Source organism: Brachyistius frenatus, unplaced genomic scaffold (assembly GCF_029030835.1).
Source record: "Brachyistius frenatus isolate BFR_SWC_R1_liver_20210118 unplaced genomic scaffold, ASM2903083v1 Contig_28, whole genome shotgun sequence".
NCBI classification, from domain to species: domain Eukaryota; kingdom Metazoa; phylum Chordata; class Actinopteri; family Embiotocidae; genus Brachyistius; species Brachyistius frenatus.
The window spans coordinates 2,468,038-2,494,000 of record NW_027210627.1 but is presented as its reverse complement, the minus strand read 5'-3'; the positions used below and the strand labels follow the sequence as shown (position 1 = coordinate 2,494,000).

Genomic DNA, 25,963 nt, shown 5'->3' with positions numbered 1-25,963 from the left:
TGTTGTCATTACTGAGAATCCACATTAAAAGCAACATGTTAGCAGCATCTGTGCTCAAAGGCAACTGTCTGTCTGTCAGTCAGCAGCACACAGGAGTGGAGTCCTCTCTCCGACAAGCTGTCTTCCCCACGATGATTGACAGCAGAAATTCACTGTATAAAAATAGTGTTTCTATCGGGTGTGTATATATATATACATATGGAAGGTCAGCAGAAAGAAATAAGTGGGGTTTTTTTATATATAGATTTCCTGCTTTATTGATATTGAAAATGAAAACAGAACAGCATTTGATTTAATTTTTGGACACAGTTGGGATTACGGTTTTCTGATATAGTTTGGTGTTTAAGTGGCTGAGTGGGTGTTATGAGGTGGAAAAGGTCAGGCAGTTCATTATCTATGTTGAGAGCAGTAGCTTTGAGAACGCAGCACTGTTTTTGACTAGACTGTAACAACAGGGCCAACCCTGTAAACACGTCTGTCACTGACTGAGTAAATTATTGACTTGGTGATCAAAGTTACACCGTGACTCACTGAGGAAGTCGCCATTGGCCAGCCCATTGCCCTCACTTCCTGTGTCCGTTTCAGAATAAAAGCCCTCATTCTGAATTAAAAGTCCCGCCATAAAGGCAACAATGTTTTGACCTCGTCTCTTTGATCATACTTCTTGGTCTGCAGCTTCTTTTCAGGTGCTGTACAATCCTGAAGATAATGACTACGAACTGTAATTTTTGTGCATCTAAAAAGTACATAACTAGTGTTTTAAGGCAATGTGCGGCATAATGCTGTTATGTTTTTCTATTAAATGAAATTGGCCTATGTCTTATGTTATTTACTGCCAGTGAAAATGAGATCGAGGCAGAGGCAAAGGCAAAGGCAAACTAACATGAGAAAATATTGGCAAGATGGCTGTTTTTTTACAATAATTTCTGAACAATAATTACATTATGAGTGTAGTATCACCATGTATAGCATGGTCCTATAAACTTCACAGACAATAAAAAATATATAACTTGATTTTTTTTAAATTTTATTAGAAAAATATAAAGAAACACAAAAGAAGCCAGATATGTACAACTAAAGTGGAATTTTATGCATTTTGGAAAAGATTTTTGTGAAAGACAAAGATCATAAAAACAATAAAAGTAAGAATTTGGATAATACCAGAAAAAAATAGAGCAACAGGCCCAAATTGGAAATGCGTACAGTGCAAGAGAGAGCATGTGAATATGTTCTTCCTCTTTTAGTAGCCAGTTTAGTTGTAAAGAAGTTCATGAAGTCATTCCTACTGAGATATAAAGGAATACAGGGCTCAACAGTGCAGTCAGTCTGGACATTGTTGAAAAGAAACCCGGAGTTGTTCTTGTTTTTCTCTTTTAATGATGAATAACAGGCAGTTCTGGCATTACAAACAGCTTTTTGAGATGTTATTAGACTGTCTCTCCAGGCTCGGTGAAATTCCTCTAAACTAGAGGAGTGTGTTTGGAAGTTGTACCAAAAAAAAAAAAAAAGATTACTATTATGCAGATTGTTTATTATTCTTAACAATTTTTTTTTTTTTAATTTGACATTTTAATTGAATGTATTTTTACATAACAAACATTTATTTTTGGTCTGTGGTCGTTTTTTCTTCATGCAATCAGTCTGTAAAATGTCTATTCGTATTAAAAAAGAAATGCGGGCTGTGATTTTTTTTTTTCCTATTTGCTTTTTATTTAATCCGAACATGTGTAATTGGGTTTGACCTGTGTAATGAATTGAAATATATGATGACAAATTTAAATGGATGTGCATATACTTGAGAAAAAGCAGCGACGCCCACAGAGGAATCTATCAATTAGTGAGTCATGTTCTGAATAATGTGCTTAGTTGTGAATGAATGAATTTACTGGCAAGGTGACGCTGGCGGGGTTTTTTTTTTAGACGTGTGTGTGAATCACTGCTTAAGCCAAGATAGTAATGCTGGCTCAAGTTGAGCAGTCGCTGACTCAGTTACCCTCGCTGACAGGCAGCCAGCAGAAGTCCATTAAAGAGCCCCTTGAATGGGCACAGCTCAGCAGAGGGAACATGTGGAGACTGAGGTGGAAATGTTTCTGCAGCAACAGCGGTGGTGTTTGTGTTCACAGGAAGCAGGGCTGTGAACGGTCACATGAAAATCTCCAGCCTCTCTATGAAGTGCTTGTTTGTTGGATGCGTGTGTGAGATCCTTCTGAAACCATGTGATGCGTGTTAGTCAGTGTGTGTGAGATGAATTTCTGTATCTTTTTGGAAGAGAATGGCATAAAGATGCCTTTCTTCCACAAAACAAGTAGCACTTTTGAGAAGTTAATTCAGGATCCCGACAAGGATGTTGTTTGTGACGCAGTCTTCTGACAGATGAAAATAGTGCTTCTATATTCGCCCTTCGGTATTTTCAGACAAACACTTTATTCTGACATTAATCCTGAACAAAGTCACGGTAAACAAATGTACCATCTCAGAAGTGAGTTAGCAGAGTCTTGATTTATTACAAAACCACACTTTTTTCTATTAGCGGCTTTAATTCTGCTCGCAAATTGTGCTATTTTGAGACTTCTAGCTTCTGGTCTAGTTTGTGGTTACATCTGGATGAAGAGCGGTGATATATTGGGGGCGAAACAGTAAAATGAAACATGAATTAAATAAGGTGCCCTCTCAGTCAGTATTAAAATGATGTTCTGATCCCTTGAGACAAACAAAGAAATGAAAGAGAAATGTGTAAAACCCCAAATTTATGCAGCAGTGGCCCACAGACAAAAAATAATAATAAAAGACTAACATAATTAGTGAAAGCACACAGACTGAGTGAAAGTGCCTTATCTTTTTTTATAATATTGATGTGACTGACCAACTGTCTTGGGATATAAAGCTTTTAAGAACAAATAACTGGAAACAAAATGCAAACTACGTTCATTTTAGTTAACTTTCTGGTGCAGAATTTTCAGGACTGTGAAAAGTATCAGAAGGAGGAGCAGCATTCTTCTAAAACACAAAACTTACTCATTTATTGTTTTGCTCCCAAATTTGTATTTAACTGGGTGACAGAAAAGACCATATCATGTTCATTTTCATACTAATTAAAACACGTGTTGACTCGTACCCTGTGTTCAAGCATCTGCATTCATTATGCATGTAAGTGATTGACCATCAGTCAAGTTTTTATTAAATTACTGCTACAGAAATGTATAGAATGATCAATTCTGAATAGTTAATTTAAAGTAATGGAATCTCAGATGTCACAAACATATCATAAAGAAGGTGTTACAAATGCTTGTTGTTCATTTAAAAGTTGAATAAATGACCTTGCTGTGGGCAGTTACGTAGCACAATAACCTGGGTCCAGTAAATGTGGCCCTTCTTTCCCATGTTAACTCCTTAAGCCTTTGACTATTTTTGAAATTTCAACCTGAAATATCTACATAATCAGGGCAGAGACATATATGAAAAACAATTTACTGTCTTTGAATTCCACGAGAGAAGTTGAATGTAAGTCTATGGAGCCGGAGGCTTTTTGGAGCCAACCCCCAGTGGCACTCGGTGGTATCGGAGCTTAAGGCACTTCCGCATCAGCCGCATTGTTTTAAACCCGAAAGCTACGCTCCACTTTTATATACAGTCTATGATGACAGCACCGCCACTGACGGTCACGCACTTTAAATCCTAGCGGTGGCAAGCTTGACCGGTTTGGTTCGAACGCTTGACACGGTGCTAATATCTTAAAAATACACGAGTCCATCAATCTCTTTTTTTCAGCGGATATCTTGGTTACAACAACACATAGCCAGCTGAGCAGTTTTGTGTTTCCGAAATGTGCTGTTTTTATTTAGTTTGAGAAACAATCTCTCCTATTTCGGCACAATTACTGACAAACTACATTAGCACTTCCAACTGCGGGAGTGGCCAAAACCATTCGCATCCAAACATTGCTAAATGATACAGTAGTTTTATTTATTATGCTCAGAATTCAAAACAATGTTTCACTCCTTGGCTTTTGTCGGAGTCCTTCGTGCTGGTGTCCCTGGTAGCTTAACTCCTCCGTGGCCCTCGCTAAGATGCCCTCGGCTGTGTGGGATATTTCTTATATAACTTCGTTACACACGAGCCTTTCATGTGGAAAAGCATGGTAGGCAGCCACTTCTGAAGCGTTTCCTCCCTGCTCTCCTCTACACTCAAAACATTTTTTTTTCTCATTTACTTTCAGAAAAGCTAACTTAAAATGAGTGCAGCAGCGTGAGATGTTAAAAATACCATGAATACCAGGGATATCAGCGACTAATGGTAAAGAATTCAAGCATCTGAAGCGCTCTGCCGCACATGCGCTGCAACAAAACCGTCTTTCTCGCTCTTGTTCTGCAACTCTTTCAGTCTCTGCCTGTCCTCCTTTCCATTTCCATCTTCCGAAATCCCATTAGCAGCAAACAGTCCACAGTATAATGGATATATGTGTGTCGGCTCGCCTGTGCCAACACTTGTTTCCTTTGCTGCTGTGAGAGATATCAGGAAACAAGTCTTCGATGGGAAAGAAGCTAAAGCAGGCCGTAGACCTGAGGGCAACATTATTGTTGCAATGTTCTGTTATTTTTTGTTTTTAGAACGCAATTGAGTGTCTGTGTTTTCAGAGATCTCTTTGAACGTTGCCGTACAGTTTAAAACGTGTGGTTGTTTGTTTTTTTTGATAATGTACTCGATGCTTCATATCGAGTTGGATTTAAGGAATCCAGATGTGTTGACACCTCCCAGTCGCTGCCTTGTCTGCTGTGCTTTTAATTTGTCGAATTTGATGGTGTTACCGCCACCGTTGTCAACCGCTGAACTGGAACTAAAAATGGCTTTAAGGGTGGTTTGAAGCGTGTTCGTCACTGTTCCCGTCACATCACCGGATCCCTTCTCGTGTGTTTGCTGCGGACGACAGACCCCCGGCATCCCTCCCCGGCCGCCTCACGGCTTCGCGTGCTCTCACTAAGCCTCTTGGGTGCCGCCGAGGCCAAGAGGCCAGACGTTAGGATCTGCTGTCTTTCCGAACAGTAAACAGAAGGCCTGCTGAGGTGCGAGTTTCACGCTAAGTGATGACACCGAGACAAAGGCAAACATAATTCAATACCGTTGCCTTGTATTATTTTTTTTTTGGTCCCAGAAAAAAAAGCACGGGTAGAAAAGTGTGCCAAAGTCTTTTTTTTTTTTTTTTGACATCTTACACAGTGGGCTATTTGAATTTTTTTCAGTGAAAACATTCGTCTGGGGAAAAAGCTCATTTCAACTTCTTATACTCCAGTTCATTGCAGTCTTTATGACCTTCATGTCACCAACAGATAAGGAAGTCCTGATTTTAATAGCCGATAAAAGGAAGAGCTCTCGGCAGCATAAAGCCAGTGAAAGCTGATTTGCACAGGATGGCACCACTCCCCAGTAAGAATCAGGTGCTCGCCCAGCGCAGTGAGGAGCAGTTAAGCATTAGCTTAGCGAAGCGAAACAAACCCAGCAGTCTGGTTTTTCCCAAAGGAAAAACAGGTTAGGCTAATGCAAGGGATAACATGGCATTTTCCAACTCACTTCACAGAGTGAACCGCATAACTTTCAGGAAGTCATTAGACGGAGAGGCGAGAAGAGGGTTTGACCGACGCTTCTTTAAAATGTTGATGACACGTTTAATCACCATTTTTGTGCGACTGCAATAATGCCTGAGCACTTGGAGATGACAGGAGCTGATGATGATGATGGTGGATGATTTAAAAGGGCTCTCTGTGTTATCACACCATTAGAATCAGCGCAACGGTGTCAGTGTAATCTTGCATACCGTACAGGAGTAGTCGTCAATAAACGACTTATTCTCTGCCTACAAAAAAAAACCCAAAAAACCTTGTCATTTCTAATTATTTGTCTGAATTTGAAGTAATTACACTGAGTAATGATAATCTAATACATTATTGATCACTGGAGAGCTTTTAGCTCGCTGTCCTCCATCGAGGTCAGAGGTCCAGATGAGCTACAGAGCGGCAAAAGACATATTATCTTAAAGTGAGTCTTATCACCGGGCCAGAATGTAAATACAGATGATTCTGCAAAACTCTCTAACACTGTTTTACATTCAGCGCCAATCCAGTGGATTTTTTTTTTCTTCAAATTCCTGCCCTCTTGAACTATAGTGGCTATATTATAGTTATTGGCCCTGAAAACCTATTTTTGCTCTCATCATCTTGCAGTGAGGGACAAGAATACATAATATTAAACCAAAATATGTCAAGAACTTTTGTGTCTGTGAATGGTTTTCACTGAGCTCCTGTCACTTTGGACATGCATGGTTCAGTTAAAGGCGAATTAAGCAGATTAACAAAAGTTTGGGGTGTTAAACTCTACCCAGCATGATTTCAATAGTCCTGATTATTTACTACAGAGAAATACATAACATTTGAGAATATATATATATTATGACAGATTGAGGTTTGATCAGATAGAATATGGGTAAGGTATGGTTGGTGTCAGACAACTGAAACATGTTGGTTGTTGGTAAAAACAAGGTCTTGACATGCTCCATGCCCATTTAACCCTCAGCCTCCACAACCTCCCTTCCCACCTCACGACATGAAGTGCACACAGCTTAATGCACACTCTTCTATCTAGAAAGCTGTTTGGTTAGTAAGAGAGTGAAAGCTCTCTTTGATTCCTGGCATCCTCCCCTGTGGTCACTAGATTAAAAACCCTTGTTTCCTGCTGTGATGGAACACAATTTCAAAGGTGCAAAAGACATTTTCAACATTCCCCCTAAGACAGGTACTCTAACCTTAAAGCTGCAAATATATATATATATTTTTTTGTTTTTTGTTTGTTTTTGTTTTGTGGAAAGTCAATTCAGACTTATAATTCAGTTTTATAAAAGATACAGCTGAATCACTTGTAACCATATCAAAAAAAGATTATGTTCCATGGAAATTGTTGCCTTTTTTTTTTTTTTTTTTACATATTTGCTGCTATTTGATACAGCAGCCGCAGATAAAGGTGGTATACTTGAAAAACACGAGAAAGATTAGCTTCTTCCGTTGTTTATTCAACAGAATTATCAATAGATGTTAAAACCCTCTGAGAAAAAGTAAGTATACCCCTGACAATAGAAGCTAGTATTCTCAGCTTAAGCAAAATTAATGTCTTGTATATGTTCTGCACATTGACTGCATATAAAAGTAGACGTAGCTTCTGGGTCTGAAAATTTAGGCCACTGCGGAAGTGGCTTAAGCTCCAAAGAGCCTCCGTCTCCATAGACTCCCATTCAACGAGTCTCATAAAATTCTAAGTAAAAAAAAAAAAAAAAAAAATTCCCCACGAGTTATTTTGATTTCGCAAGCTAAAGCTGCTCCTTCTTCATCGTTTTTTAGTCATTCATATAAAAAAATAGTCCTGTCATTAATTAGAAAATAAGCTTAAAAAAGCCATGTTTTTAGTGGGTGGGACGTAGTATCGTCAGATTAAGTCAGATCCACCGCTCGCTCCTCCCCAGCTCGTCCATATATGGACACTTCCAGCTTCAACCCTCCCCGAACTAGCAAGATGGCGCCGGCCAAAATCTGATCTCGAGGCGTCATAAGGGCCGTTCACAAAGCAATGGGTGACCTCACTGTTGGTTGCAGTCTCTGACATCAACTTGCTGAAATTTTTGAACACTTTTCAATGCCAAATTCCTTCAGTTGCAAGACGGCCTTTCCACAACCTTTCAAAGGGATTCATATCTCGACTTTGAATCAATCATTCCATCCACAACCCTCCATTTTAGCTTTTTGAACCATTCCCTGGTATTTGCTTGTGTGCTCGGTATCGCTATCCTGTTCAAAGGTCCACTTCTGATTCAACTTCCATTTCCAGACTCATGGCCTCACATTAGCTTCAAGCTCTCTTTGATATGATGCTCAATTCATAAGTCAATCAATATGTGCAAGCTGAGAAAAAAAAACTATAACATTTCCACCACCATATGTCACAGTTGGTATGAGGTTTTGAAAAGGTGTCATTTGTTAATACCAATCATGTCTTCTGTTACTGTGGCCACACTCATCTGTGCAGATCAGGCCTGGTCTTTGCCTATATGCTCATTGGCAAACTGGCCTTTTTGGCTCTTTTTTGGACAGCAAAGGCTTTTCCCTGGCACGCCTCCCCACGCAGGTCAAATTTCTGCAATCTCTCTCTGATTGTAGACGCCCGCACTTTGACACCAACAGTTACGGCTACCTGCGAACCCTGTGATGACAAAATTTGCTGCAGCGGCCAGCCCCGGAAAACACTGGCAGTTGTTTGCAATTTGTGCCACCTGTAGAGGATTTTTCCTGGCAGTGGAGGGATTTCTTTCAAACAATTTGGAGATCTTTTTCTCTTGCCAGATTCATGGGTCTCCACAACCTTTTTTATTTCCCTGAAGGCCTTAGGAGAGCTTTTTAGATCTTGGCATAATGACACCACACACTGTAATTGCAAAGAGAACACCAGACCATGGATGTTAGAGGTTTAGATGAGAAAGGTTTCACTTGTCACCCCTTGAGGTGGCTCAAATCACTGTGAATCCCTGATACTAATTGTGTAGGTTGGAAGTTTTTTTTTTATCTGGCTAACACCTTTGGTTTTAGTATTTAAATAATGAAAATGACTTTAAAATACCAATTTTATGTGGCGTTTGTTAGAGTTTGAGTTTGTTTGAGCACTCGGGATGAAATTGTAGGGATTTGAAATTTCGCTGTGAACTACTGGATTTTTAATCAAATATTCCCCCCCACATGGGTTGTCTTTTCATACATTTGGTTATGTATTTGAGGGATTTGAAGGTTTTGTAAGAATGACGTAGTCCTGCCTACTGGTCTGTGTCACAGGCTACGCGTGGAAAATCAATCATGTGTTTGACAGCAAAGATAGACCAATCGAAAACCATTTATAAACGGGACCCACACACCGTTTGATGCATGAAAAAAAACTGCCCACCATACAGCTATCATATCAACTGCCTCAGCCCTTGAAGAGTTATTTAGAGTAGAAAAATGCTCTCGTGTGCACGTCGGTCGTGATGTGTGCGTGTGTTTACTTGCAATGCTCAGTGAGGTTAATGACAGTTCCCCTGTGAGCGTTCTCTTTTTTTCTGCTTCCCTTCTTTTCTAATCAATTTCTTTAAAACTAAAAAAAAAAAAATTCTATCATCTATTGACGCACCCGTTCTCTGTTCTGTTACACACTCTCCTCCGCCTCTCACAAACTAAAACTGTGTGGTATCCCGTCTTTGTGACCCTTTATTTGGCAGACAAGCAGGTAAAAATGTAAGCCTGTACCGATCTCCCTTGCCATTTTGCTCTATTTTCTAATGCCAGTCTTTTTCTCCTCAAACCTATGCCCTTGCACAGATACTAAAGGTTTTTATTGATCTCCAATGAACCCCCTTCTAACTCCAGCCTGATCCTTCCAGCTAAGCCTTTTCATGAAACACTGCACATTTAGTGTCCCACATGCTCCAAGGTCACGGAAATTCTACAGATTTAAAAAGGGAGAAAAGCAGAGGAGGGTATTTTTTTTTTTGTATTTTTTTTTTTTTTTTTTTGTAGATGATGTTCAATGAGGTCTTTTTTCTTTTTTTCCAACATCAAAAGGTTTTCTGTGGAGTTTTCATGTGAAACGTTTTCTAATATTCATTGATGTTTGTACAGTGTGGTCCAAAATCTGTAAGCCCTGTTGAAGATGCTTCTATTTTTTTTTATTTTTTTTATTGTAAATACAAATAATATCATCTTAACAATTTGATTTAATTGTTGAATCTCTGATAAATGTTCATGAATTGCTGAATAAAATCTGCCCTCAATGTTAATCATGATTTGATAATGTTCCACAGAGCTTCATGTGCTGTCTGGAGCGTTTGCCTCTCTCTGTCTTCAAGTCCCTTTCATAAATGTTCGCTGGGGTTGAGGTCAGGTTACTGTGGAAGTTTACGGTGTGTTTGGACTCATTATCCCAGTTCAGTATGAATTATTTATTTAAAGTTGCAAACCAGAAGGTGAGGCATGTCTCTGAAGAATCAAGTGCTGCTTCTCCTTGTTCAGGGTGAAATCAGTTTCATGTGGGTGTCCAACTCCTGACTTTATTATTCCCTCCGGCATGTTTTTACTGCGAGTTTGATACGCTGTGGTTTCATTCTCTCCTGTTTGTTCAAATCCTTCTCAAACTTGGATTCCTCAGTAAATAGGATTTCTTTACCTCATTCATTGTGAAATTCTGGTACAACTGAGCCCACCTTATTGTTTGTCCTTCTTTCCTTTCTTGAATGTGGTTTAGATGCTACCCGTCCTCTGAGTCTCCCACTACCTTCTTTTGACAGAACTTTTACTGAGTGGCGTCTAGTGTTCTATATTTAGCTAATCCTGTATCTATGATGCTTTTGTATCTCTCAGTGGACAAAACTCGATGTATTGATGTTCTTTTGGTGTCCTCACTTTTGGTCTGCCTGATCGTGTTTTGGATACAATTGAGCTAGTTTCCACAAAGCATTTTATATAACTCCATGCACTCCTTAAAAACCTTCAGTGATGTGACTCAAAGAAAGCCTCTTTTTTTCCTTACCAAGGCTTCTAACACTTTCACTTAGCTCTGATGCCATGTTTTCAACTATCGCAATTCTACTTATTCAGCTGTTGACGCTTTCCTTGGCACAATCTTATTTATAACAGGTGGCTGCAGGTTAACTTAATTGAACAAACATCTTGATGACTTGATTAAAATCCCCTGTGTGTCACCTGAACACTGCTTCAATGGAAGGAAATATAACCTTTTGTACAAAACGTGAAAATATGGCAGATTTTCTAGTTGGTTTTAGACTGCCTTTCCTTCCTTATGGAACATGTGAAAAGCCAGGTTGGTTTTTTTTATCCTGGTATTTTAACTTGCGATTTTGAGTATCCATGTATGACTAAAGTTCAGTTTAAATATGTTTTCAGTGGCTTTACCTTTTCAATCCAATCATTTTGACCTGGAATCCTGAGGATACTGGTGGCCTTGTAGGTAACAATATCTGTCGTTCCCCCTTACTCTTCCGTTCTTTGTGTTGCGGTTCTGACTGTGGCTTTACTGCCTCACTGATCCCTCTTGTTTCAGATAGTGCATCAGTTTAAAATATTTATGGGTAACTCCTTACTCCCTCACTGTATCGTTCATCTGTCCACACAGGAACAAATCACTAATCATGATCCCTTTTTTTGTTTTGTTTTTTTTACTCCAGTGAGCTGCACCGTAACGCTGCTTTCAGCTCCTGGTGGTACAGTTGTCCAAAGACCCAGACACCACCAACACTATATGCATCAAAGCTGTATTAACAATCAGGCTGATGGTAGACTGGAGGGTTGTAATGCTGACTCATCCCTATAAGAATGCATTGTGCATTTTATCGACGGGGATTCGTATCCATAACCTTTAGATTATTAGGTGTATTTTAAAGGCACTGTGTGCTGAATCGTTTAGAGATTATAGCATTATTCATTGTATTGATGGTATCCTGAGAAGATTCTTTGTTTGTGGGAAAACTGATGCAGTCTATTTGCTACTTTTATTCCTATTCATGTACATCAGGGCATGATGTTGGATCCAGATATGCTGATATTTTCCAACTCTTTTGGCCTGTTTCTGATGTTGATATATGCACATATTTGGTTCCACCTAATTGCAGGGAACGTCAAGTCTCTCCTGTAGGGAAATTTAAATTTTATTAGGCCCTCTATTATCATTATGGCCCAGTTGATGATGCAGATATAAAGTACAATGATTTTGAACATGTAGACATTCACAGGGCAAAAAGAAAACTACTTCAACTTCGGTATGTAAAACTTCCCACATTTATTTTGATGTAATGTTTTCTTTCACACAAAATTGTATAAAGGAGAGCATCATCCAAGCCCATTAAAGTAGGAGGAATCTTACAATCATGGCAAATAGCAACTCGCAAGAGGGGTTAGACATTGTAGTTAAAGCATAATTTTATCGGCTTTTCATACCAGCACAAATGTTTATTTCGACCTGTTGCCAATATTTTTTTGTAAAGTCTTCATGGGTTGATATCAATACAGTGCTGATGATAACATCAGTGTCTTCAACCCATCGAGGCAGATGGCCGCACACCTCTGAGCCTGATTCTGTCTGAGGTTTCTTCCTGTTAAAAGACAGTTTTTCCTTCCCTCTTTTGGAGGTTTTTCTCCCTTAAAGGGGAGTTTTTCCTGCCAACCTTACAAGGGAATTGTTGAATTGTTGGGTTCCTCTGTATAATGCTGTAAAGTTCTGTTGCAAGGATGAAGTAACCTGTGTTGTGATTTGGCGCTATATAAATTGAATTCAAAACATCGATTGCAACATCTACCATTATTTGATACAGCCACTAACTACCCCAACACTACTTCTAACCACACAAACCAAATCGCATAGTACGATGAACGAGGTGTTGTGTGAATTATTCTGTGACCATTAAAGATATATATCAGTCCAAAAAACTCCATTTATTAATTTGATGGATTTTATTTACTAGTAAATTCATTACACTTTTAATTTTGGAGGCAGTTCCACCTTATTAATTATATTCAGACTTTAACCGGTTGCTTTAGGAGTTACTTTTGTCTGGATCAAACGACCGTGTGCTTCACACACCTCAAAGAAGACTCAGAATGCAGACATGTTTTTTTGTCCCATCAGAAAATGTATTTTATCGATCCAGACCTTATGTCATGAAAGTATCAGCTTGCTGGTTGGACTCCACGTGTTCTTGGACTGTGATAGGCCCACCATGAGCACCTCTTCTCATAAACTCTTCTCACATGGGTATTCATATGGAGCGGAGCTATTATCCCCCCCTCCCCTCCCCCTACACTTCTTCAGTCCTCTGAGGGCCCCGCATGCGTCTGGTGCATTTTAGCAGATCACTTTATGCGGCAGCTCGAGTTACACGGAGCTTCGAAGTGCTCATGAGTATCTTTTTCACAGCTGTATTGTTGAACAGTTCAGTAAGCTCAGTGTGTTTGAGGGAGCTTTACACAGATTCAGCGGGAAAGCCGTGGAGAGGGATTCACTGACACACAAACACATTTGCAAACTGGAAAAAGTGTGACTTCCCACAGTTTTCTTACTGAAAGATCCCCATTTTGAGGTGTTTTCTTAGATGTTCTGCTGCAGAATGAGAAAGATGCAAGAGGTTCAAACCCTCAATGCATCGTCCAGCTTACTTTTATCCTCCTTTCTATTTTTTTGTTTTTGTTTTTTACACCACCCAACAAATGCAGTGAGAAATTGCTCAAGTCACCAGAGGCTGGTCGAATTCTGAGATTTCCTCAAACCGTTTCAAATTAAAAGCCCTAGTTTCTAAATAAAAGCTCTGTGGTGTTTCAGAAACAATCTTGCCATATACTGAGTTTTGACCTACTCATGCTTCTCTGTAAATCCGTCTCTCCGTATCAGATGAGAAATCTCATCTCGCTCAAATACAACCACAAGCAAAAAAAAAAGTGTGTCTGTCTCGTGCACATGCACAATCACAAGCAGATATTCAAATAGGCCCACACAGACACATATTACACACACACACACACACAGTAACAAATGCAGACACACGCTTCCTCAGCTAATGTCTGTGGCTGCCTGAGCCGCTGGTTAATAACTGTTTGTTCTCCTTCGCAGATGCTGGCTCAGGATCAGGAGATGATGGTAAGATTACTCACCTCTTCTTCCTCCTTCTCCTCCTCCTCCTCCTCCGATCTAATTCCACATGCACTTATTTTTCATATTTTTCTCTGTGCCTACTGTCTTCCACCACTGAAAGCATGTTTTGCTGTAATAAACAGACCCGGCGAACAGATAGGCTCAATTCACTCAGACAGAACGGAGGAAATTTGTGACCATAAAACAATAACTTTCAGTTTGCAGTGTTGAACACTAAAAACATTAAAACATGCTACACTGAATATCACACTGATGTAAATGTATTAATTTGACCTGTTATGCTAGGTTGGTAATGTGACTTTTTTCTTTTTTTTTTTTAATAACAGAGCTTTGAGTGTATTTTGGACACACAGGTCAACACAAACACGTCACCAAATGAACACTTAATGCTGCTCCGAATCTAACGGATGTGTAAGGCTATTTAGTTGCACGTTCATCATAGAAATATTTTAAATATGAATGAAGTGTGTCAAGTGTTGTATGCGGTGTTTGAATACGCTGCCACCAAGCGGAAATTTGCATTACAAGAAGCAGCTTTTTCAGGTTTTGAATTCGCTTGACATTTTGGGCACCGCCGACCAGAATGTATTTAAAGATGAAGGATATGACATCTCATACATTTCTTTTCATGACCTGTATTATTTTTTGCCAAATTCATTTTTCACTTGTCCTTCAATGGAAATGCCCCATAAAGCAGGAGTGCAAAAAAAAAAAAAAAAGATCATTTTCATTTTATCCCAAAGTATAGGGCCTTGACGGCGGGAAATTATCATCATCGATGAAAGAATGTCTAAGAAAATGACACAAGTTTCATGGACATTGTTCCACAATTTCTAGTAATGCTTCCCACTAAAGCCATCTCCTTGGATTTCGATTCTCAAACTGATTAATTGAGGCTTTTTTTTGTTGTTGTTGTACAACTGGGAATCCCACGTGAAACAAATGTGCTCTTCCACTGAAAAGATTCCAGATGCTTTTAGCAAAAACAGTGCGGGCTACATGTGTGAGGGGAACTTTGTTCTCTTCAACCTTTTCATTGAAAATCATACAAGTGTTGCAGTTTATCCTTCTCACACTGCTGAATGAAAGAAGGGAACAGTGGCTGTTTTCTCTGAATGTGTGTGCGAACAATGTTTCAATTGATAAACTGGTGCTAAAAGAAGATACAAGTTAGAGTGAGTGTGTGTGTGTGTGTGTGTGTGTGTGTGTGTGTGTGTGTGTGTGTGTGTGTGTGTGTGTGTGTGTGTGTGTGTGTGTGTGCGTTGATTGTGTTAAGATGGACAACGGCGTATTATAGTGAATGACTTTTTATGAATAACTTTTGTATGAGTAACTAACCGCATAAAAGCCCCAGCTGATTGATAATGTGTCTTTCAGCTAAGACTCTAATTTGTTGCCTAATTGACTAACAAGACCCGGTGCTACCGTCGGCGGAGACGGTACACCGACGGTAGTTAGGCTCATCTGTCAGAGCACGTTTGTCTGCGCGCGTATATTTACACTTGCCCGTCTCTATCCTCTCGTGTGTTTACCCATGCAGATCCTTCATTAACTCCCATGCATGGAGCTACGAGCTTCACCAAGCGTAGATGAGAGAGAGAGAGAGAAAGATTGAAAAACAGATGAGTCCCTCCTCGGTTAAAAAAAAAAAAAAAAAAAAAAAGACGGCAGACAGACGGATGAACGAGCGGAAATGAAACTGGTGCTAGGTCAACCAGAGAGGGAGAAAGAGGGGAAGGACAGACTAGGAGGGTGTGGACAAAGAAATGGCCTGAGGAAAGTCGCTAAAATAGATAACAGGGCAGAGGAAACAGAAGGCGAGTGATACAAACAAGGAGAGAGAGGAGGAGGGCAGAAAGCAGTAAGGAGCATGGACGAAATGAATGTCCCCTCCCCCCCCCCCACCCTGAACCCAATGTCCACAATATATTCTTGCGTAAGAAGAAGCAAACAGTAACCTTTTATTGTGTTCACACGCATGGATTATAAAAAAAAAAAAAAAAAAAAAAAACTGACGTGAGCATTACAATCATGCTTTGTTCGTTTAGCGATGCATGCTGGGACTAACGCTGTGCTCTGTGTACTAAACAACCATCACACTTCCCAGGGCTGCTTTTCAGCATTTTATCGCAAGACGCGTAACTAGCGAGCGACAGTTGTCACGTCGAGTCTGCACAATTAATGAAAAACCCATTATTTAAAAACGTAGAAACCTTACGGTGCGTTCAGGCAGCTCGGAAGTGGGAAAGTTCCAAATTGGTAAACTCCGACTTCCCAGTTGACAGCGATCACGTGACAACAAGCAAAAAGGCAACATGGCAGCCCCCCTAGAAACCTGCTCTATATCTGCTGTCTGAATACAGAAAAGTGAAACTGTTTATTCTGCACTGAACGTCCGGCGACTTTTTTTTTGTTTTTTTATTATTATTATTATTATTATTTTACTTTTTTTCTTCCCCGTCAAGGAGAGTTGAAAAATCGCTCGTCACCGTCACATATAGTAATTGGTATTGTTTCATATCACAATACCGTGCTCTAATTAATGTCACCTAAATTAACCAGGAAGTGACTTATGTTTTGCTCTAAGCAAGTATATGTCTTCCTTTCACCACAAGCGTTGCCATGTCGCGTGACATCAGACGGACTTCTCGGAGCTCTCGAAACACCCAACTTTCCTTGTGGGAAATTGCCAGTCCAGCAGGCGTTCAGGTGTTTTCTCCCACTCGGGAGGTCGGAACGTTGCCACTTCCCAGTTGCTCATGAATGCACCATTACTTTTCCTTATTGGCAAAATTTAAAAAATAATACAAAATAAAAAAACACCAACACCAGAAATGTTTCCTGTGTCCTTCAAAATAGAAGTCTCCACTAAATCTTTGGATTTTAAAATAATTTCAGTTCATAATATAGTGTAACAACATAAAACACTGCTACAGATAAACAGATTTTTTTTTTTAAATTCTCAAAAATTACTGTATTGTCATTTTAAAAAAAAACAAGCGTTTGGCAGCAGAAGCAGCAGAAAAGGATCATGCAGCAGGAGACTAACGTGATTGTACACATTCAAAAATATTGTGGTCCTCTTTAAAAACTTTTTCTCTTAACATCCCCATGAAATCTCATTATGAACACTCACCTTCTGAGACCTCTGGGAGGTTTTAAAGCAGAAGCCCGAGAACTGTCCTTATTCTCAAACTGTCAGATAAATCTGACGAATCGATCATTCAGGAGGAAAAGAGACAATTAAGAAAAAAATAGCTGTGGGGCAGAGAAGGTATATTTTTTGCAGCGGAGGGGCAAGGAAAGGGAAAGACGAGGGCAAGGACAAGAGGAGGAGAAACAAAAACACTCCCTGTAAAGATAGAATCATAGCTGAGGTCAAAATAGATGGAGAGATACAGTAGACGGGAAGGGAGGAGAAGGACGAGGAGGAGGAGGAGGAGGAAGAAGGGAACTGAACTGAACTGAACTGGCAGAGGTGGAGGGAGCTGCTGGTGTTTTATGAGCAGGGGAGAAGGTTAAAGCAAGTGGTTGTAAAAGGCGGTTGGGCTTCTATTGAGGGAGGCAGCAGCAGAGAGCCTTCCTGGTGAAAATCAAATATATTTTAATGGCCAATGATAAATCTGCACACATAAAACTCGGGTCAGCCAGGAAGTTGCTGGTGTCATTGTACGTGTGAATGTGTGTGAGCAGTGCAAGCACGGGTGCGTCAATGCGTGTTAGTGTGTTTTCCTGTGGTTTTTTTCTTCTTTTTTTTTTATCTGATAAGTGAGAACACATGTCAACTGTGCAGGAAAATGCCCCTCGGACATGAGTCTAGTCACATGGCCCCTTTAGTCAGAAGCAGACATTTGTCCAAATCAAATTGTACACTGGAGAAATTGAATTGCACTCACATGATCATGGAAGGACAACAGGCAACATTTAAAAAAAAAAAAAATAAAAAAAAAAAAAAAAAAAGCCTTAAGCCTAAAAAGATTTCTATACGTTTCAATAATTCTTGTCCAAATCTATTTTATTACTTTAAGCAGCTGTGTGGAGCTGTAATGATCATCTGTTAGGAAGTCAAACTGCTAGGAAGATATAAACTGAGGGAGAAAATGTGTTCGACTTTATGATATCTCATCTAGAAAATGAGCTGAGTGATGTAAAACATAAAAGAAATTACAGTCCTTTATTTTTAGGACTGAAACAGCACAGCGTCGTGGACGTTCGAGTCTGTCAGTCGACGACTTTCCTCCCGACGCAAATATCTCACGAACTTTTGTGCAGGCAGCAGCTAAAACATCAAATGCATAAAACAAGCACCGTCACCTTTTTTGTTTGTTTGTTATATTTTGGCATCAGTTTTAAAGAATCAGTTTTAGAATTTGCAGCCTCACAGCTGACACTGCATGAACCAGTTGGCAGCCTAGATTTGCTGTGAATCACTGACCTGTGTGACATCACATCCACACAATATACATATGCACGAGCACACACAAAAAACAAAAAAAAACACTGTCACGATGCAAAGAAAACATTCACATGGCAACAAGGTGGATATAATTTGAGTATAAGTATTTGTTATACTTATTCATACATTGCAGCATTTGAAATGTCTTTCATATAATGGTTGTTAATTCACCTGGTTTCAAGAACCTTAGAACTTCATTGGTTTTTGTATGCTTTCATGGTGGTTCATGGTGGTTCATGGTGGTTCATTGGTTTTTGTATGCTTTCATGGTGGTTCACGTGCCTTTTTTAAGAGGGCTAAACCTGCTGGTGGAGCGAAACAAAAATAGGATTCATACCCTCAAGTAGTTGTCAAGACGTTTTACTCAAAATCAAAATCAAAATCAAAACCATCTATCCATTATCTATACCTGCTTTATTCTGAACATGGTGAAGGGAAGGACTGGTGACGGACAGATACAGTCTTCATCTAACGACGATAACAGTTTGTAGAAAATTTTGTTTTACTTATTTCATTAAGTTATTTAAGTCTGCACCAAAGCAGCTAACAAGCTGACCGTCTACCATCTGGAGAGCCACAACTGGTGGTTTAAAGCCAGCACATGGAGCTGGTCATTAAATACATCTATCATATCTTTATAGATGGAGCCCAGTTTTTTTTTTTTTAAGTGAGTTGGCCAACTAGTAACTTTAATTATTCACAATCTTTTTAAAAGACTTAAATATACTTGCGTTCTGTGCTTTCTCCGCGCCTTTTTCAATTCAATATTAAATATCTACTCTTTGAAAAATGTTGTAGTAGACCCAAATTAGTCTCAAAGAGAACCAGTAATAAACAGTGGTTAGAGGAGTCGGTGGGAATTCTCCCGCCTCGAGCGCCAAAGTCAAAGATTTAAACTCTGTCACGCTCTGTGGGCTCTCGGCATTGAAGTGACCTAATTTCCCTGCAGTTTCGAGGGGTAACTCTTATCTAAATGAAGTGCTTTGTCAAGGTCAAAACAGTGTCCCGTAACTTATCAGAGCCATTTTTCAGTTTGAATGGTAAAAAAAAAAAACGACTCCATTATGAGTCCGTATAGCGGCAGGGAGAGCATCAGAGCTGTCTATAGTCTAATTACCAGTATTTATGGGGCATTATTCTCTCTGTCTTCTCAGCTACCTGACTTCCTTTGTGCTTCTGTCTAATTATTCCCTCAGCTTTGTTTAGGCTCAGACTTTTCAAGCTCTCGTCCTTCAGTACTGTCAGGGATATTAAAATCACCTCTCATTATCGTCGATGATATGCAGTAAGCATTACGAGATCTGTATTGGCATGTTCATGTGCACGTGCACCCCGCCCTGTCGTTGTTTAACGTTTATTTTTCTGAGTGTTGACTAATGAAAAGATAAACACTGCACTTGGTATAATTGAAATACAATAGCCTGATTGGGGTAATTAATCTAATGATCAGACACACAACACTATGGATTTGCCAGCACTTCATTAATTTGAATTAAGGCCGAGGCTCCACCATAGTGCAATTATGAATTCAATATCAATTGATCTTCCTTAGTCGGTAGCAGCAACGCACAAAAAAAACAGTTTTTTACCGGCTCCAAATATTGTGGGGCAACATAATCTCTGCTGTAATGATGTTTTCTGTATTCTGGATGTTGAAGCACATGAGTAGAGTAGAGTAGAGTAGAGTAGAGTAGAGTAGAGTAGAGTAGAGTAGAGTAGAGTAGAGTAGAGTAGAGTAGAGTAGAGTAGAGGAGTACTTTTGAATAGAATAGAATATGGTCAAAATAGAACAGAATAAAACAGAATAGAGTCGAGTACATTAGAAGAGAATGTCAGAGTAGGGTAAAATAGATTTTATTAGTGTAGAGTTGAGTAAAATAGGATAGAATAGACTAGAGCAGAATAGAGTCGACTACATTAGAATAGAGTAGAGTAGGGTAAAATAGAATAGATTTGAATAGTGTAGAGTTCAGTCAAATAGGATAGAATAGAGTAGAATAGATTTGAATAGAGTAGACTTGAATAGAATGGGACAGTGGTGAGATGAGTGGTGCGTTGCCGAGGTGAGGTTGCCGAGGTGAGGTCCCCGGCTGACCCGCAGTTCCCCCGGTGATCGTTCTGTCCGTTCCTGCCTCAGCAGCCTCCACGGTGACGAGCCGCTGCCTCAGTCACACTGCTATTGCTATGGTAACCAAGTTAGAGGTTTAGGGAAGTGAGTAATCTAATCTTCCCACTTTGTGGCATGGCGATAAGGCTCACCACCGCCAGCCCACCCGCGCACACGCGCGCGTGTCCTATTCAGTTATTCTGTGCTGCACATTTTACACACACACACACACACACACACACACACACACACACACACACACACACACACACACACACACACACACACACACACACACACACACACACACACACACACACACACACACACACACACACAGAGCCTATCTAGCCAATATGTTCCACCCTAATAGGCAGGTGAAAGCCGAAGGGTAGATAGGCCTCCAGCCTCGTTGAAAAGTCTGAGCCTCACTGAAGTTGACATTCTGCACCAACATCCTCAACATTAAAGCAACACTCAGCTTCGGTGAATTTAACTGTAAACACAAACGTCTGCGGGAGTTGTTTCAACATTTTGAAGTCTGTCGAGTCATACCTGGGGTGATTGCAAAGTTTTACAGTAATGATGAGCATAATATCAACTGACCGTCCGCCGGCTTATTGGTGTTTTCACCAACTGTTCATAGAAGATTTGGCTACTTATAATGAGCGATCACGGTGGGGTTCGTTTCTGTTTATCTATTATTTAAAAAATCAGGTATCTCCGGTGTAATAATCTTTTATTTAAAAGCGGTACTTGCTGCTAAATACGGCTAATGCAGACACTTTGGAAAGCCTTTCAACACTAGAGACTGAGATTAAACTAGATGTTTGTTTTTTTTTGCAAAAGCCCAAATTTTAAAGCATCAATATTTTAAACCCGGCAGCTTTATAAGTGCTACACTGAGGTTAAGATATGATTATTCTGCTGAGGCTACGCTTAAAAAAAAAAAAAGAAAAAAAAACGTAATATAGAGATCAAGTGTCGCCTGTGTGACGTTATTCAGTTGGGAGTTTGTGGCACCTACGAGCTCGTTGCGTTACGTCTGCCTGGGGAAAGAACCACCACCTGGTCATAGACACTCGGGATACACCCCCCCCCCCCTCCGTCACACCGCCGACACCCAGCTCATTCAGTTCGTTATACTGCAAATGCGTTTCCTAATTTGGCATCGGATCTCTGAGATGATTACTTGAAAGCGGATGGCGATAAAGAGTAGAGGTTTTGGACAAAATCTTGCACACACAAACGGCACCATTTCTCAAAGGGCATTGGAGTTTATTGTAATGTACTTCAAGATAGAACATACGTTCAGGCGGAGCGCAGAAGAAAAGCTCGGCCGACGAGTCACGGGTACAACGACGTCATCGAGACGGAGAGGGATAAGGATCTGCAGAATGAGACGGAAGCGATGTAAAGTCCTCAGATCCCCTCATCCTCGCTCCCTCCACTTTTCCATCTCTCACCTCTGCTGGTTTTGCTTTTCCTCCGTCTCCCCGTGGGAAACCAACCAATCACACCGCTCTGAAATTATTATTGAAATTTTGTGTGTGTGTGTGTGTGTGTGTGTGTGTGTGTGTGTGTGTGTGTGTGTGTGTGTGTGTGTGTGTGTGTGTGTGTGTGTTGCACAGCAGGAGCACTGAGTGAGATGAGTTGGGGTGGCAGTGAGGTTCACAGTATCTGGTGTGAGACGGGAATGTGAACGGCGAGTGGCAGCCGGAGCCATCAGCGGAGGTAGCTGAAAAGTGGGACGGCATGCTCATGAGAATAGCAGGGTCACCTTTAGGCCAGTCCTCACTCTCGCCGGCATCAGGGATTTTATTGTCATATTTCTTTTTTTCTTTTTTTTTTCTTTTGTCATCCTGAAAATAATGGAAACGGGGCTGAGACGGAGAGCGGAGCAGGAGAAAGATTGCACTAAATCGAGACCCGTGGAAAGGAAGGGATGAGCACATATTGGGATAGAGAGATGGGAGGATTGGACTTTTCTCTCGGTGAGGCCGGGAGTTGACCGGGATTAGGAGAGGGAACATGAGATTCAGGTGGGCAATTTAGGAAAGAATATGAGTGAGTTTACCGCGTGTGTGTTTGCACATGGAACTGAAATGGACGCTGCTGCGAGCTGCCCCTCCCAGTTTTAATACAATATTATACAAGTAGTTGCGACCCAGAAACTGGATTTGTCAATCGTACACGTGGGACGTGTTCGAATCAGCGTGACAGACGAGCGGCAGCCAGCAGCGACGTCACCCGCTGGTTTGTGAACGGCCGTTATGAAGCCTGCAGTTCAGATTTTTGCCGGCGCCATCTAGCTGGTTCGGAGCGGTAGTGACCCTAGTTGGTCTGTCAGTCAAAACAGACACGGCCCCCAAAAACAGCTTCTTTTTTTTAAGCTTTTTTTTTTCTAATTAATTACAGGATTATTTTCATGTGGACCTCCGTTTATGTCAACAACACCAAGGTAACTCAGAGACATTTTATTTTAGATGAGTTGAATGGGAGTCTGTGGAACCGGAGGCTTTTTGGAGCCGACCTCTGGTGGTACTCTGGTATTGTAGCTTAAGGCACTTCTGCATCGGCCTTATTTTTCAGACCAAGAAGCTACGCTCCACTTTTGTATACAGTCTATGATGACAGCACCACCACTGACAGTCACGCACTTTAAATCCTGCTAATATCTTAAAAAATACACGAGTCCATCAATCTATTTTTTCAGCGGATATCTTGGTTACAACAACATATAGCTAGCTGAGCAGTTTTGTGTTTCCGTGTGCTGTTTTTATTTAGTTTGAGAAACAATCTCTCGAAAGCAACAAAAACGGACTACATATCGTCTCTGTTGCTGGGGTCGTTACTAAGGGTCGGACTACTTCCTGGAGCAGTAAGCATTGCGTAAGAATCTACTGATGTGACTGATTGTTTTTCCAGTTATTAGTCATACCCCATGTGTTGCCATAGAAACGGCGATCGCACTAACAAAAAGGTTTATATTTATTCATTTAAATTGCCCCACAATATGAATACATTTTTCATTACATTTTTATTAACTGGTCACTTGTTGTGTACTCTTCAGTGCTGGCCGCATCACTGTCACGCCAACAATGACGTTAAAGCACACCCTCTCGTGTAATATTGCTTGATTCACATCTGACTGTAAAAGTTCAGATGTAGCAGCAGTATCTCATAATGTCAGAAAAACACAGTGGATAATAAAATAAATGACAGATTGTGTTTCCATCTTCCACAGAAATGTGGCACACTGTAAATCAGCAGTTATATTGCGCCATAACCGTCTGCTGTATACACTGCTTTACAGTGTAACTGTCATGGCCGTAAAGACTGTACTCAGGGAAACGGATAGGATGTCCCAGATAAATGAGTGCTCATAATCCTTCATGCAGCAGCAGTGGAGACATCCAGCTGGCCTGTTGGCCCTTCAGTGGGGATTTTAGATCGTGCTTTCTTATGTAAGCCCGATAAAACCGTAATCATTATACATGAACACTTTTCTCAGTTTCTGGATTAAAAAAATAGTTATTTTTCTCTTCAACACCGGTACTACTACTATGCTGTTAACATCATAGGGGTTCAGTCGCCATGGTGATATGCTTGTGGGATTTGTTTTTTTTTTTTGTTTTTTGTTCTTCTATTACTTTTCTAGATAGCAGGTAACAGCTCAATTTGTTTTGCCTTTTTTTTTTTAGAGTTCCCAGAGATCCTTTTCCACAAAGTTACAGTTTGGTCAAGTCCCATATATTTGTGTAATCAGACTGGCTATCATTACCTTTGTCACCAGCGAACCAGCAGTGGTCGTTAGACTGAACATGCCCGGATGATGTTAGCCAAGCAATTTGAGCTACAGGCTCACAGAGACGTTTTGGCCTCAGTTCCAGGTAGGAAGGAAGGGAGGAAGTAGGGGAGGAAAAAAGGAAGGAAGGAAAAGAAACATAGGAGAAGAAGGGAAAAGGAAGGAAGGATTAAAAGATGGGATGGAAGGATGGTAAGAAAAAAGGGAAGGAAGGAAGGAAAGAAAGGAGGAAAGTAGGAGAAGGAAGGAAAAAAGGAAGGATAGGGCATAAGAAAGAAAGAAAGGAAGGAAGTAGGAGAAAGAAGGAAGGAAAAAGAATGCAAGGAAAAAGTTAAATAAATAAGGGAAAGGAGGATGGAAAGAAAAAAGGAACACTCGAGAAGAAGGGAAAGAAAAGAAAGAAGGAAGGACAAGGGAAGAAGGAAGTGAAAAAAGTAAGAGATGCAATGGGATAAAGACAGGAAGAAAGAAAGAAAAAGGAAGGAAGAAAGAAAGAAAGAGAAAAGAGGAGAGGAAGGAAGGACAGTGTATTTTGTCGGTCATTCTAGCGGGGAGAATACCATTTTCTCATTTGCTGGAAGATAATTGCAGCAGTTATTATTCTGCTGATGCTCAGTTAAGCACTAAACCAGAACAGGTCACTTTATATGGGACTTGTATTCACAGCGGAGGTGTAATATCTGCTGGACCCCCGGTAGCCATTTGTTTGTTTGTCTTTTCTCATCCTGTTGTTTACAGAAGCCGTTAATATACTTAGCCGGTGATAGTAAAGCAGATAACTACATTACTGGCTCAACAGAAGGCTCCATTTGGGGGTTGTAAACAAAGAATTTACATTATTGAGTCATCAGAAAAATATTTTCTTGAATAACTTGGTAAATAAAATGTCAGAAAATTGTAAAGACAAGGAGAAATGTGTATTCAGAGGTTTTGTTTTATCAAACTGACAGTACAAAATGCCAATGATTCGCGGAGTCATTATTCCCAAATGTGCCTGAAAAAAAGCAGACAAGTGCTGTTTTTTTTGTCATTATTGCCTGAAAAACTTACAACAAGACTTGATTACACCATTAGAAAGTAAATAAATACTTTTATCAGGTACACGTCCAAAGAATGCTTGCATGTAAAAACGAAAAATTGTGGAATGAAGACAATTCTTGATGCCAGTTCTCTACTTCAATACACACTATTTTTCCTTTAGTAATCCTTTCTGTAATATTTCCTTCTTAATCAGTCATCATAAACCAAAGCAGCCGTTTCTGATTCCTCTCATCGACAGTGCAAATGAGCTCTCCACTCCGTCTCTGGAGGCCCTTCGGTGGCGTCGTGCTCCATATGTAAACATCTGAAGGCTGTTTATTTGTGGGCTTCGGCACTCATCGCAGGAGGAGCGGGTGAATCCCTCATGGCATTAAAGAGTGGGGGGACTCTGCGCAAACTAAAGGCTTTGTGTTTTGAGAGCAGAACTTATACGTCGCGCCTTTTGGGAGAGCCCGGCGTGGCTCGCGGATTGTTTACATCAGAGTCATTCTGAGGGTTGTAATGGCAGATTGGCAGAGGGACAGTTGACTTGTTTATTTACTCAGTGAAATTGCATCTGCAGGAGCAGTGGGGGACAAAAGCTCGGATTTAAACAGCAACGTGATGAAGTGAAGACTGGCAAAGGAGGGATTCTATTCACAAAGGCCTTTGAGTATTACAGTATGTTGTGAGAGCCGGAATAGCTTTGAAACACACACCTTACTCACACGAGTTCAAGCCATTCGAAAAAATGATGGCTTGACACACTTTTTCTTTTGACCTCCACGACATATCCAACATAGTTCAAATGCATTTTACATACCTAAATTGAATCCAGCACTGCAGCTTT

At 40.3% G+C, this 25,963-nt stretch overlaps 1 protein-coding gene across 1 annotated transcript in view; it reads left to right on the top strand.

Moving 5' to 3' along the window:
• The window catches only part of tmeff2a (transmembrane protein with EGF-like and two follistatin-like domains 2a), a 113,112-nt gene that overhangs the window by 44,441 nt on the left and 42,708 nt on the right, over positions 1-25,963 (top strand). Inside the window, exon 4 of the mRNA XM_069698914.1 lies at positions 13,681-13,707. Coding sequence (XP_069555015.1) covers positions 13,681-13,707 — 27 coding nt within the window. The remainder of the gene's footprint in view (positions 1-13,680; positions 13,708-25,963) is intronic.